We start from the raw sequence: 15,143 nt of genomic DNA, 5'->3' as shown, positions 1-15,143 counted from the left end.
TACGCTTGCGCCGGCGTTGCCGGGCACCCGCCGGCAAAAGAACAACATTGGCAAGGGGTGGGGGCCGCGAGGACTCCGGAAGGCCACCCTTTACCCGGAAATGGTTGTACAGGAACATGGCGTTGCTGGTGCGAGTCCTTGTGAGTGAAGGAGTAATTTGCTGCGGTCGCCCGCTGGGCCCCAGGGTTGGAGTCGGAGAGGGCAGGGCGGGAGAAACTGGAGGAAAGTGCAGGAGGGGAGTTTGTGCGGCAGCGAGGCTACGCGGCCGCCTAATCAGTGGGGAGACTGAGGCAGCGTCCTACTTCCCCCTACCCTCTGTTTGGCTGTGACGTCCCCCTCTTTGGAGGTGGAAGAGAATGACATAGGACCTAAATTTGGCGAAGTTGGCTTTTTTAGTCACCTCATGCGACCGCTTTCCCGCCGGGAGAGGCAGCACGTGGGGGCACTGATTGGAGTGTCTTGAGACCTGGGTTCTAGTTTCTGTTCTGTCACTGATGCCCAGTGTGACCTTGGGCGAGTCACTTTCGGGTCTCGGTGTCCCGATGGGAAAAATGAGGTCAGTCTGCAGTCCTTTTGGTTTTTGAGGTTCTCTGGGTTTTGTTTCCGAGATAGTAAGACGATTTATAACTGTACAGTTAAGTGGAATACTATTTTAGGTTGTTAGGTTGAGAGCTGCACGAAACTGGGCTCATATCTGTCGTTCTGACTGCCCAGCACAGTGCATGGCACATCATAGGTGTTCAAGAAATATTTGTTGAAGGGAGGAAGGATTGCTAGGCTTTTTAGCAGTTTTTTTTTTTTTTAAGATTTTTATTTTATTTATTTGACCGAAAGAGAGACAGAGAGGGAATACAAGCCAGGGGAGTGGGAGAGGGAGAAGTGGACTTCCCTCAGAGCAGGGAGCCCGATAGGTGGTCGATCCCAGGACTCTGGGATCATGACCTGAGCTGAAGGCAGCCTCTTAACAATTGAGCCACCTAGGCGCCCCTAGACTTAGCACCCTTATGGGAATCTACTGCCCTGTGATTCAGTCCTTATTCTTCTAGCATACTCTGACATCTGGGAATTCAAGGAGAAAGAACGTGGCTGCAGGAAAAGGTTAGGAAGATACAGAGCTTAGTTACTAATCATTGAGGGATGGGAGGGTTTATAATTTTAGGGAATCTTCCAAAAATTGTTTTTTAGAGCAGACACTTTCTGCTCTAAGAAAAAAATCTGTTTTTTAGAGTAGACACTTTCCATTCCTGCCTCGGGCTGTCTTGTGAGTTCCTATTTACACCTAACTTTTAAATCTTATATATGGTTTGCAAGGACTGCAGTTTTACCTCTTGTATTTCTTGTCAGCCTAGCAAAGTGCAGTACTCTCTATTGCTGATCAGTAAGTCTTTGAAGAATCATACATAGCTCATTTAACTTACAGAAAGATTCATTTGGTGAAGTAATTGTTGATGCAGGACAGAAATTGATTCAGATTTGAGAACTGTTGGAAATGGCAACTAGGATGTCCTTACTTAGTTTTCAAGGTGGATATGTCAGGAAAAAGATGAAAAGTTTATTGAGCTGTACATCCGAAATGAACACCTTGATTTGTCTTGGAAGTTATTGGCTGCCCCAGATATATTAAATATTCTTGTCCCTGAGTTTGTGGACTGTTGCAGGTTTATTCTTAGGTGGTAGCATCCATTGAAACTGCCTAACTGGCCTCTGTTAGTCATATTTTTTTCTATGTATTCCTTTCTGTTCATCTTTTTAGATAAAAAGTTTAGGTAAGGAAGGTCCTTTCACTTTTTTAGGGTTTAAAATCACTTTCACTTTATACTGTGATTGTTTATAAAGTCCTCTTATATGATACAATGTGCTGCATGACAAAGCCATGGACTAGTTGAAAGTGGCAGTAAACATGAAAGCAGCAGATATTTATTGATAACCTATTCCGAAGAAGCATCTTGGTTAGGTACTGAGGAATTTGTAAATACAGGAAATCTACCTGTCCAGGAGTCTGAAGAGCCTCGGTCGAAAGCTTGGCTCCATTACTTACTATGAGTGTGACCTTGAGCAAGTCATCTATTTTCTCTGAGCCTCAGATTTTCTTAAAATTTTGATAGGATTGATCAGAAAATCAGTTGATACAGGTGACATTTAAGTGCTTTTCTTCCCTTCCTTTTACTTTAGCAACTGTTTTTAGAGTTTACTACATTCTAGGAACTATCCAAGGGACTGAGGATGAAAAACATAAACCTTTCTCTGAAGTGTATAATCTAATTAGGAGAGGCAAAAAAGAGAACAACTAATATAGTACTTGAAATGCTGTGAGAGAAGACTGTACCAGGTGCTACAGGAGCAGAGTAAGAGACACACCTAACCCAGCTTGAGGATAAGCATCCGTTGGGGAGAGATGCCTGAACTAAATGAGAGTATTGGAGAATGGGAGAAAGAGCACAGAAAAGAAGCATTAGCTTATTCTACTAATGCCAGACAACCAAGAACTGTACATGAATCTTTGGCTTGACTAAGGGGTACTTATGGGGAAATGGCAGGAGAGGAGTCAGGGTCTTGTGTTTCAAGGTTAGGATTAGAGTTTTATCCTGAGGCCGAGGAGAACCTTTGAAATATTTTAAGGGAAAATTCATTTTTAATAGGGTTTTTTCCAAATATTATTTATTCATTTTTCAAATAGTTTTCAAGTTGAAAACATCCTGATCTTCATTCTCAAGTTGTTTGTAACACCTATAATATAATCCACTAAGGTACTTCTATATTCTATAGGGTGAGACCCTGAGTCTTGCAAGTGGGCTAAGGAAGGAGATTTTTGGTGGGTAGGGGGTAGGTAAGCTGCACATGTGCACTGAGGGGTGTTTGAATGGTGTGCAACCTAATGTGAACTGATAGTAGGCCAGGGTGTGGGCTGATTTCCTGTGGTCCCCAGTTTGTGTTGGGCCCTGGAGACTGGGTTCTAGGACAAGGTACCCTCTCCCTGATCTTTTGTGACTTGTGCTGGAGATACGCAGGTAGTCTGTGATAGTGATGTATATATATATTACTTGGCATCATCTCTCATGCTCTAGATGGCATCAACGCTTCTGTTTTTAGGGTGAAAATGTTTATTTTTAAAGGTTTTTTGATACATTCTTTTTTTACTTAAATTTTTAAAGTTAATAATTGAAATACAGTAAGTTGTACTTCTTTATTTACACAATTTGATAACTGTTAACATACATAGACACTTGAGAAGCTATCACCACAGTAAAAAAAATGAACATGTTTCTCCCTCCCCAAAATTTCTTTGTGCTCTTTTGCAGTCTTTTCTCCTGTTGTTCTCCCCCTGCAACCACAACTGATCAGGGGAACACTTGAGTTTCTTCTCTCATTTTCTGTTTTTATTTTTGAAATTTTTATTTATTTTTTTAAAGCTGTGGTCTTTTTAATTTTTTTTTTTTTTTTTTTTTAAAGTAAGTCTAGACCCAATGTGGATCTTGAGCTCATGACCCTGAGATGAGGAGTTGAGTGCTCTACCAACTGAGCCAGCCAGGTGCCTCTCTTCTCTCATTTTTTAATTGAAATTTTAAAATTGTATCTTGAAAATATAAAAAAGTTAAAAAAAAAAAAACCCTCATCTTAGTGAACTGTCACACCTGCTGTTAGATTTTTGCTTTAATAGATCCCTGTAGCAGTTGTGGATGCATCAAAGGGCTGAGGTTCAAGTCCTGAAGCCGGTCAGAAGCTACTCAAGTAATCCTGCAAGAAGTGAGGAAGGCCTATAGTAAGAGGGGAAGTGTGGTTAAAGAGGAAGGGATGATTTTAGCAGGTATTGAGGAAACTGTCTGCAGGGATGGTGAAAGGTTAGATATTGAGGGTGAGGAAATGGGATGTCTAACAGTGAGTCCCAGGTCTGCCTTGGATGACTGAGTTCATAGAGCAGTGTCCTTTACTGAACGTATCCAGCTGGAGAGGGTGGTGTTTTGCTGTTAGTGTTTGTTTGTAAGTAGCTGGAGAGTTGGTGTTCAGGAGAGCGTAAGCAAGCTGAGATAAAGACTGTAGTTGAAATAAGATGTTGAGACTTCCATGGCAAGAATATGGATAGTTAACATTTTGAGGGCATTTATCAAGGTGCCCTGGGTAGCTTGGTGGGTGCTGTGCTGGACTCTTGATTTCAGCTCAGGTTATGATCTCAGGATCCTGAGATTGAGCCCCACATAGGGCTCTGCACTCAGTGGGAAGTCTGCCTGAGATTGTCACTCTCCCTCTCCCTCTGCCGTCCTCGCAGCCCCATGCATGTACGTGTTCTCTCTCTCCCTCCCTCCCGCTCTAAAAACAAAAAAAGTTTGACATTTATAGGGCGTTTATCATGTGGTAAGCACTCTTAAATACTTATATATGTGAATTTACTTAATCCTGACAATAGCCCCCTGAAAAGGTAGACACTGTTGTTTTCTCCATTTTAAGATAAGAAATTTGAACCCCAGAGAAGTAGTATTCCTACAACTTTCTCATTAGTTTCTCCTTAGTTTTTCTCTTCTTTCTCTTCTGCAGCAGTGGGTTTAAGAAGTTCAAACACTGCAGTTGCTGAGTAGCTCTAGCAGAGGAACTGGACACTTGAGCAGTGCAGGGCAGTGGGACTTGTTTATGGTTTTATCTAATAGTTACCTTTATCACCACTGGGCATAGGTGATCATTTTTACTTTCTTTGACAGTAGTAGAAATTGCAGAAAGCCACTCTGTACTTTAAAAAAAAAAAAGATTTATTTATTTATTTGAGAGAAAGAGAGAGTGTGTGTGTGGGGCAGGGTGGGGAGCAGAGGGAGAGAGAAATTCAAACAGGCTCTGTGCTGAGCACAGACTTGGATGCAGGGCTTGATCTCACGATGCTGAGATCACAACTTGAGCCAAAACTAAGAGTTGGACACTTAAGTGACTGGGCTACCCAGGTGCCCAGTACTTATATTATATTTTGTACTTATATTTTTTAATTGTAGTAAAATATACATAAAATGTACCATTTTAATAATTTTTAATTTTACAGTTCAGTAGCATTAAATACATTCACATTGTTGTGCTGCCATCACAGCCATCAAATCACAGAACCCTTTTTATCTTGCAGAACTGAAATTCTACCAATTAAATGATAAATTACCATGCCCCCCTCTCCTTACCCACCATTCTTTCTGTCTTTATGATTTTGAATATTCTAGGTACTTCATATTAGTGGAGTCATATGGTGTTTATTCTTTTGTTACTGGTGTATTTTACTTAGTATAATGTCTTCAGGGTTCTTCTATGTTGTAGCATATGTCAGAATTTTCTTCCTTTTTTTTTAAAGATTTTTTTTTTATTAGAGAGAAAGAGAGGGAGAGCAAGCGAGCCTGAGAGAGGAGAAGGCTAGAGGGAGAAGCAGACTCCCCACGGAGCTGGGAGCCTGATGTGGGACTCAATCCCGGGACTCCGGGATCATGACCTGAGCTGAAGGCAGTTGCCCAACCAACTGAGCCACCAGGCATCCAGAATTGCCTTCTTTTTTTTTTTTAAGGCTGAATAGTATTCCATTGTATGTATAGACCACAGTCTGTTTATCCATTTGTCTGAGGACAGACACTTGGGTTGCTTCCATCTTTTGGCTATTCTGAAATAGTGCTGCCATGAATATGTATATCTCTTCAGGTCCCTTTTTTCACTTCTTTTGGGTATGTATTCAAAAGTAGATGGGGCGCCTGGGTGGCTCAGTGGTTGAAAGGCTCTATCTTTGGCTCAGATCGTGTTCCTGGATTCCTGGGATCGAGCCCCACATCGGGCTTTCTGCTCAGCGGGGAGTCTGCTTCCCCCACTCTCTCTCTGCCTGCCTCTCTGCCTACTTGTGATTTCTCTCTCTGTAAAAAAAAAAAAAAAAAAAAAAAGATCTTCAAAAGTAGAATTATTGGATTTTATGGTAATTCTGTGTTTAATTTTTTGAGAATTTGCCATTTTATTTTCTGCAGTAGCTGCAATGTTTACATTCCCGTCAGGAAAGCATAAGGCCTCTAGTTTCTCCACATCTTTGCTAGTGCTTGTTATTTTTCCTTCTTTCCTTCCTTTCTTCCATAGCGACCATTTTTTTTTTTTTTTTAAGGAGTGCATAGGAGTGGGGTGGGTGAGGAGGGGCAGAGGAGGAGGTAGAGAGAGAATCTTGAGCAGTCTCCATGCCCAGTACAGAGCTTGATGATAGGGCTTGATCTCCCAACCCTGAGATCTTGACCTGAATAAAAATTGAGAGTTGGACACTTAACCGACTAAGCCACCCAAGCACCCCCTTAGTGGCAATCTTAATGGGTGTGAGGTGATGTCCCATTGTAGTTTTGGTTTACATTTCTCTAATGATGAGTGATGTGGAACATATTTTATATGCAAGCTGGTCATTGGTGTAAATGTCTGTGTGAGTCCTTTGCCTGTTTTTTAATTGAGTTTTTTCTTTTTTTTTTTTTTAAGATTTTATTTATTTATTTGTCAGAGATAGAGAGAGAGAGAACCCAAGCAGGCGGAGCGGCAGGCAGAGGCTGAGAGAGAAGCAGGCTCCCCGCTGAGCAAGGAGCCCGATGTAGGCCTTGATCCCAGGGCCCTGGGTTCATGACCTGAGCCGAAGGCAGTGGCTTAACCAACTGAGCCACCCAGGCGTCCCTCTTTTTTCTTTTTCTTTGTTAAAATTTTATTTATTTATTTGTCAGAGAGAGGGAGAGCACAAGCAGGGGAGCAGCAGGCAGAGCAGCAGGCTCTCTGCTGAGCAAGGAGCATAATGTGGGAACTTGATCCCAGGACCATGGTCATGACTTGAGCTGAAGGCAGATGCTTAGCCAGCTGGGCCACCTAGGGATCCCAGTTTTTTTCTTTTTAATATATTCTGGATTCAGTCCCTTATCAGATACATGATTTGCAAATACTTTATCCCATACCATGGTTGTCTTTTTACCTTACTGATAGTATTCTTTGATGCACAAAAGTTTCTAATTTTGATGAAGTCCAACTTAACTATTTTTTCTCTTATTGCCTGGGCTTTGGTGTCATATCCAAGAAATCATTGTCAAATCCATTGTCATCATCTATATTTTCTTGAAGAGCTTCATAGTTCTAGGTCTTAAGTTTAGGTCTTTGATCCATTTTGAGTTAATTTTTGTATGTGTTTAAGGTTTTACTGTGGTTTTTGTTATTTTCTTTGTGTTTGCCATGGGAATTACAATTAACATCTTGATTTATAACAATCTAGTTTGAATTAATATCAATTTGATTTCAATAATATATAAAAACTTTTATTCCATTTAGTGCCCTTCCTTCCTGAGTCCCTCATGCCCTGTCATCAAATTATATATTTATACATCGTGTGCCCATCAGCATAGATTTACAATTACTCTTTAAGCAGTTCCCTTTTAAATTAAAAATGGAAATAAAAAATAATTATAAACAAAATATATTTATGATGTATTTTTTATTTTTCTAAATAGTTAATCTTTATCAATGTCCTTTATTTCTTCATGTGGATTTGAGTTTACTGTCATGTCAGAAGTCTCATTTCAGCCTGGTGTTTTCCCTTTAATATTTGCTATAGAGCAGGTCTGCTGTTGACAGATTTTCTTAGTTTTTTTTAAATCTAGAAAATCTTTATTTTTCATCCCACTGCCTCCTGACTTCCGTGGTTTCTGAGAAGAAATCAGCTGTTAATGTTATCAATGCTTTCTTACACATGTTGAATGGCGTTCCTACTTTCAGGATTCTGTGTTTTTGTCTTTCAGCAGCTTGATTATGATATGTCCATTTACAGATCTCTCTGAATTTATGCTACTTGAGTTAGTTGAGCTTGGACTTCTAGATTGATGTTTTTCATCAAATCTTGGGATTTTTTGGCCAGTATTTCTTCAGATATTTCTCTCTTGTCCTTCCATTATACATATGTTGGTACATTTGATGGTATCCCATAGCTCTCTGAGGCTCTGTGAAATTTTTTCATTCTTTTTTCTTTCTGTTCCTTAGTCTGGATAATCTCAGTTGGCCTATTTTCATGGGCACTGATTTTCTCTTCTTCAAATCTTATGTTTAACCCCTTTAGTGAAATGTTCATTTTATTCTTTCAACACAAGAATTTATATTGTTTATTTAATTTATTTGACAGAGAGAGAGAGAGAGAGAGAAAATGCACAAGTAGGGGAAATTGCAGGCAGAGGGAGAGGGAGAAACAGGCTTCTTTCTGAGCAAAGAGCCTGACGGCTCAGTCACGGGATCCTGGGATCATGACCTGAGCTGAAGGCAGTTGCTTAACTGACTGAGCCTTCCAGGTGCACCAAGAATTTTTTTTTTTTTTAAGATTTTATTTATTTATTTGAGAGAGAGAGAGGGATGGGGGTCACAAGTGGGCAGAGAGAGAGAGAGAGGGAAGCAGGCTCCCCGTCGAGCAGAGAGCCTGATGCAGGGCTTGATCCTAGGACCCTGAGATCATGACCTGAGCTGAAAGCAGAGGCTTTAACCCACTGAGCCACCCAGGCGCCCCAAGAATTTCCATTTTTTAAAAAAATAATCTCTGTTGATATTCTCTATTTGGTGAGATAGCATTCTTATACTCTGCTGTAGTTCCTTAGACATGGTTTCTTTTAGATTTTAAACATTTAAAATAGCAGTCTCCAAGTCTTTGTCTAGATTGTCTAACATCTGAGCTTCCTCAGGGACGGTTTTCTTTTATTTTCTTCTTCAGGGACAGTTTCTTTTTCTTTTTTTTTTTTTTCTTTTCCTAAAGATTTTATTTACTTATTTGACACAGAGAGAGATCACAAGTAGGCAGAGAGGCAGGCAGAGAGAGGGGGAAGCAGGCTCCTTGCTGAGCAGAGAGCCCGACGCGGGGCTTCATCTCAGGACCCTGAGATCATGATCTGAGCTGAAGGCCGAGGCTTAACCCCCTGAGCCACCCAGGTACCCTGCCCCAGGGACAGTTTTTACCATTTTTTCCCCCTTCTGTTTCTTTACATGTTTCATACTTTTTTTTTGTATGTTTGTTTTTTGTTAAAACCTGGACATTTAAAATAATATAGTATGGCAGCTTTGGAAATCAGATCTGTCCTTTCTCAGAGTTTGTTTATTTTTTTTCTGTTTAGTGACCTTTCTGTATTAATTCTGAAACGTCTGTATTCTTTGTTGTGTGGTCTCTGCTTGGTTAGCTTAGTGGTCAGATAATGATTGGAGACTTCCTTAAATACTTGGAACCAGTACGTCTCCTGGTTTTTGCTGAGGGACTCTGTGCACATGTTGGGGCACGCTGTTCTGCCAGTCATTTAATATCTCTGTCTTAAACTTCACTTTCTTCTTGTGCGGAGCCTCAAGGTCAACCAGAGTTCTCAGGTCTTCACCTGTTCATGTATACAGCTCTGTGCATATGCATGGCCTTCAAATTCCCAGGAATATGTCAGACGTTTTCAAAGCCCTGATGAGCTCATTCTCTTGCTTTTCCTTTTAAGCTTTTTTATTAGCCTTTTGTTTTCCCCAAGTAGTATCCACTACCTCAGGCAGCCATGAAGTTAAACAGTTGCCTCTATTTGTTTTCAACCAATACTCCTGGGGAAACGTTTTCATATTGGAAGAGTTCCAGGGCACCCTTGCAAATGAAGTCTTACAAAGAACTACTAACAGATCAGATATCGCTAGTGCTTTGCAAATAAGGCTTTAAGGAGGGCACTTGGGTGGCTTAGTGGGTTAAGCCTCTGCCTTCAGCTCAGGTCGTGATCTCAGGGTTCTGAGATCGAGTTCCGCATCGGGTTCTTTGCTCAGCTGAGAGCCTGCTTCCCCCTCTCTATCTGCCTGCCTCTCTGCCTACTTGTAATTTCTCTCTCTCTGTGTCAAATAAATAAATAAAATCTTTAAAAAAAAAAAAAAAAGGCTTTAAGGAGCATCAGCCCCATTCAGAAGTCAACTTTTCTCCAGAGAAGATTAGTTCTTTTTAGTGAATATTGCTATTTAGAAGCCAAACCTGGATGCTAGATGTAGTCTGCTTCCAGGACCTATTAAGACAAGGTTAAGAAGTGTATGTAAGTACATACATATACATAAACACACATCTGTTTCTATATTTATATATACATAACAAAAACCCATACTAATTACTCTAAAGCCATACTAGTAACATAGGGTTTATTGTACTCTTCGTCTTTTCATATTTGTTAACTCCTTTCTTTAATAGATAACCCTTAATATATATAATAATTAATATATGTTAATTATTTGCTCAATCTTAGTACATTTACTGATTTGCTCAAATCTTTCCTGGACTTAATCTTTTAAATCTAAGATTGGACACCCCCAACAAAGTGGGAGAAGCAGAGTATTCAGTAAGTATGGACATTCTCTGCTCCTTCTGTCTGAGTAAATACCCTTTTATAACATGCCACTTTGTAACTTGTAGGACAGTTTGCTCAGGTAGTGTTTATCTTTGAGATTATGGAATTGAATTAGTTTCCATGCTATTGGGAGTACAGGAGCCAGTGGACATTTGCAGAGTGGATTTGGTGACTGTGGTTGATCTTCATTATTCACAGATTCTATATTTTTGAATTCATCATGCTTGCTAAAATATATTTGTGATCCCAAAATCAATACTCATGGTACTTTTGTGGTCATTTACGGATTTGTGCAGAGGAGTTAAAAATTTGAGCTGTCACATCTAAGTTCCTAGCTGAGACAGATACTCTAACTTCTTATTTTAGCTCTTTTTTTTTTTTAAAGATTTTATTTATTTATTTGACAGAGATCATAAGTAGGCAGAGAGGCAGGTAGAGAGAAAGAGGGGGAAACAGGCTCCCCGCCAAGCAGAGAGCCCAATGTGGGGCTCAGTCCCAGGACCCTGGGATCATGACCCGAGCCGAAGGCAGAGGCTTTAACCTGCTGAGCCACCCAGGCACCCCCTTATTTTAGCTCTTATAGTGTAAACAAGTACCCTTTTCCAGGTTACTTAATGGCATGTGTTTTTTCATTTTTGTGCTTTGTTGGTGATTTCCCTGTTGTTGTTGTTTAATATTTTCTTTCTTTATTTGACAGAGACACAGCGAGAAAGGGAACATAAACAAGGGGAGGGGGAGAGGGAGAAGCAGGCTCCGGGCCAAGCAGGGAGCCCCATGCGGGGCTCAATTCCAGGACCTTGGGATCATGACCCAAGCTGAAGGCAGATGCCTTATGACTGAGCCACCCGGGCTCCCCTGTGATTTCCCTGTTTAATATGGCTGCCAAATGTTAGTGCCATCTAGTGCTGTCTGGTATTGCTAAGTGCAAAAAGACCGTGATGTTCCTTACAGAGAAAATTTATGTGTTGGATATATTTTGTTCAGGAGTGAGTTACAGTGCTATTGGCTATGAGTTCAATGTTAATGAATCAACTACATATACATATATATAAAATAAACTGTCTTTAAGCAGAAGCACACAAGGTTATATATTGATTGGTTGATGGAAATGGGACCAGAGGCTTGTAGGAACCTAAGCCTGTATTTACCGAAGGAGTGATGGTTCAGTATTGACTAAGTGTTTGTGTGCACTTTACAAAACAAAACTATGGGGAATAGGAAAATGGATGCCATGTAAAGCCTTTTCTAGCTCATGAGTAAGCTGAGGAAAATACTGTGTATCTTAAATACCACATGGAGCAAGAGGCTGGTCAGCAACAGACTGATTATAGTTGAAAAATTGGTCTGTCCAAGTATTTTGAAATACAAATGTAAAATCACCTGCAATTTTCAATACTCACAGGAAATAAAAACGTGGAACCCGTCTAAAATTTTGGTTTTTGAAGCATTGATGAGGCAAAAGACAATAAAACTGGTTCCCATTTAGTTGTGGGGTATATATTATCCTAGGTTAAAGCAGTAATTTTAACCATTGGAAATGGCTACAAATGTTTTCCTAAACTTGGGAGTTGAGGTTTGCTAATTGTTATAAGCCTGATACATCAGTATCTGTAAGTGGGAGAGAAGTACTTTCACAGTTTTATATTTATAAATGAAGAACTGGGAGAGGTATGGAGGAAAATGGACCGAGTAGAGTCAGTAGAACCAGTACTTGGAATCTGGGGATACTGCTTGAAGCTAATGAACTCATGGGTTGGGTAAGAGGGAAGAAGAGGAACTGATCAGAAGGGGATTAGGTTGTGTGGGGAGGAGCACTAATTCCCAAACCTGGGAATCTGAGTCAGGTTTTGGAGCTGCTGAATGGAGAATACAAGGCAGGGTATTTAAATATAAAGTTGAGTCTACAGGGGTCCAGTTGGTAAAGATCAGGTAATCAAGTTTGACTAAAAGGGCACTTGGAGGCACTGAGAGCTTTTGAGAAAGGGAATAGCAGATTTAGAACAGTATTTTAAGAAAATGGTTCTTGTTGCTGTGACAGTTTGCTATGGAAGGAGAAGCTTCTGCACATAATTCAGTAACAGTTGTTAAAATGATGCTTTTGTGTGTGTTTTAGAGTTCTTGAGGTGCTTTTACAAATGATCCTTGGAACATGCCTGTGGGGTAGCTTTTATTATTCCCACTTTACATTAGGGAAAATAGAGGTCCAGAATGTTGAGTAACTAGTTCAGGGTCACACAGCTATTTAATAACCATCTTGGAATTCATATACCCTTCCTGCTGCACCTCAGTTTCAATTAAGGGTTTGAACAAGAATTATTGTTGTAGGATTGGAGAAGGAAAGAACAGAGCTGATTGCGTCTTTCTTCTAATAAGAACTGATTTAAAGTGTTGGCATAAAACCAAGTAGAACCAAAATTAAAAAGTTTTGTTGACGTGGGAAAAAATATGATGAAATTCTTCAAAAAATCTTTCAGAGTTTTTATTGTTCCTACATGTAACTTCCCTTTACTTTTCTTCCCCTGCTCTGGACTTAAATCTGCAGAAGTTTATCCCATATTTACATTTTTAGGAAAGGAAGATCTAACATTGAGTGATTCTGGCAAATGATTAAGTGTTAGTAAACAAAAAGCCAGTAACTGTGTCTTATTTAAATATTATCCCAGCAGATCAAATCTCAGCTGAAATAAAATATTAGAAGATTTACTTTTCATTTAAAACATAAGGGGTTGTGAGTGGTCTATTAAAAATAGTTATACAGGGATGCCTGGGTGACTCAGTGGGTTAAGCCTCTGCCTTTGGCTTGGGTCATTATCTCAGGGTCCTAGGATCCAGCCCTGCATCGGGGCTTCCCCCTCTCTCTCTGCCTGCCTCTCTGCCTAATTGTGATCTCTGTCAAATAAATAAATAAAATCTTTAAAAAAGTTTTAAAACTATGAGACACTTTAGAAAGCATCTCTAGGTTTAAAATTCCTATACGTTTTTCTACATCTTACCCCTTCCTGCCTACTCTGGAGGAAATGGAGATTCACATTCAACTTACTGTTTATTTGGACATGCTGCAAGGTACATTTGTTGATTTTTCTGAAGTTCTGAGAAGTAGGGATTTTTTTTTTCTTTATGTTATAGAAGAGGCAACAAAGACTTGTAGCTCAACAGTGAAGCCAAGAATCAAATCAGTGCTTTTTGAGTCCAAGTACATGGCTCTTTCCACAGTACGATACTGTGTTTTATTGTTTCAAGACTAGATTATAGAGTGTTAGGGGAGACTTTGGAGATACTCCCTTTACCCTTTCATCCCATAAATGAGCAGGGATTCTGGAGTTGGGCTACCTGGGTTCAAATCTTAACCCTATCATTATAGTAACTGTTTATCTTTTAGAGAGAGAGCGTGTGCACGTGTGTGTGTATGAGTGGGGGCGGGGGACAGAGGGAGAGGGAGAGAATCTTAAGTAGGTTCCATGTTCAGCGTGGAGCCTGAGGTGGGGTTCGATCTCATGAACCTGAGATCATGACCTGAGCCGAAGGCATGGTCATAGTGATCCCACACTGCTTACTGTAAAGGGATTCTGTGAAGATCAGACAAGTCAGTGTTTATGAAAAGGCATTGTAAATGCTTATTTAAATGATAATCTAATTGTGAAATGCCTGAAGTCTGCTTATTTTGTTACATTCCTGAGAGGGAACCCATGTATCCTGGCTTGAGTCAGCCATTACTAGAGTTGTTTTGGTTCATAGATCTGGAATAGGTAGGGGTACATCTTCCTTAGAGAGATAAGCATGCGGAGTTTTAGTCTTGTCTTATTTTGGAAGTTCTCTTTTCTTTTCTTTTCTTTTTTTTTTCTTTTTAGAGATTTGTATTTATTCATTAGAGAGAGAAAGAAGAGAAGGAGAGAGCGTGAATGGAGAGAGGGACAGAGGGAGAGGGAGACATAGACTCCCTGCTGAGCAGGGAGGCCTGCATGGGGCTCTATTCCAGAACCCCGAGATCATGACCTGAGCTGAAGGCAGAGGCTTAACTGCTTGAGTCACCCAGGGACCCCGGAAGTTCACTTTTCATGTACCCTGTTCTGGGAGGATTTTTAAACTTCTATACATGGAGTGGGATAGAATTCTTGACATTTTTTTCTCTCTCTAGAAGAACCGGATTAACATTTCCCCATGGGTTCCAGTATGCAGCCGATTGGTACCTATGTCGTCTACACAGGGACAGTGGGGCAGGGCTCTGTCTGGTACTTTCCAGGTAAGGTTTGTTGTTTCTTTGCTTGGTATGAAAACCTTAGTGTTTATTTGCAAATGTCATATATTTATAGATTAGCCAAACAAATTGTGTGATGGAAAAACCTCATGAGACCACTTCTGGGTCTCTGTGGTGCCAGCTCAGGACTGATTCCTACAGTATGGTGTCTAGGGCGTTGCTTCTAAATACCCCAGCAGTGGAACTTAGCCTAGGATACCATGCTACAGTCTGATGATTTTTACTGTTGGGAATGTTTCCAGATATTCACCTCAGAGTTAACTTCAGTTTTCTCTTTGCAGCCACATTGTGCCACTTTTATTTGGGGTAAGAAATGTTTCTTTTCTTTTCTCTTTTCTTTTCTTCTCTTTTCTTTTCATGAACACAAAATCCAAGGAACAATTATTTGAGGCCTTAGTTTACCATTGACCACATGATTCATTACCTTAGACCCTCTTTGAGAGTTTTTTCTCCTGATTTTTGTTAATTATACAAATAATTTAGTAATAAAGGAAATAAAAATCATCCATGACCTCAAACTTGAAAACATCTGGTTTTTTTCCAGTCCTTAT

At 40.1% G+C, this 15,143-nt stretch overlaps 1 protein-coding gene across 3 annotated transcripts in view; it reads left to right on the top strand.

Annotated features, from left to right (window-relative positions):
* The window catches only part of UQCC1 (ubiquinol-cytochrome c reductase complex assembly factor 1), a 97,282-nt gene continuing 82,139 nt past the window's right edge, over positions 1-15,143 (top strand). For 2 of the 3 annotated variants that reach the window (XM_082746168.1, XM_082746166.1), the window contains exons 1-2: positions 1-140; positions 14,473-14,577. In XM_082746168.1, the coding sequence (XP_082602294.1) occupies positions 117-140; positions 14,473-14,577 (129 nt within the window). In that variant the 5' untranslated portion in view covers positions 1-116. The remainder of the gene's footprint in view (positions 141-14,472; positions 14,578-15,143) is intronic. The other variant, XM_082746167.1, reaches the window with a different exon arrangement.

This window comes from Mustela nivalis, assembly GCF_964662115.1.
Source record: "Mustela nivalis genome assembly, chromosome: 8".
Lineage (NCBI taxonomy): Eukaryota > Metazoa > Chordata > Mammalia > Carnivora > Mustelidae > Mustela > Mustela nivalis.
Note: the sequence above shows the minus strand (reverse complement) of the source record. Positions and strands in the feature narration are given on the sequence as shown.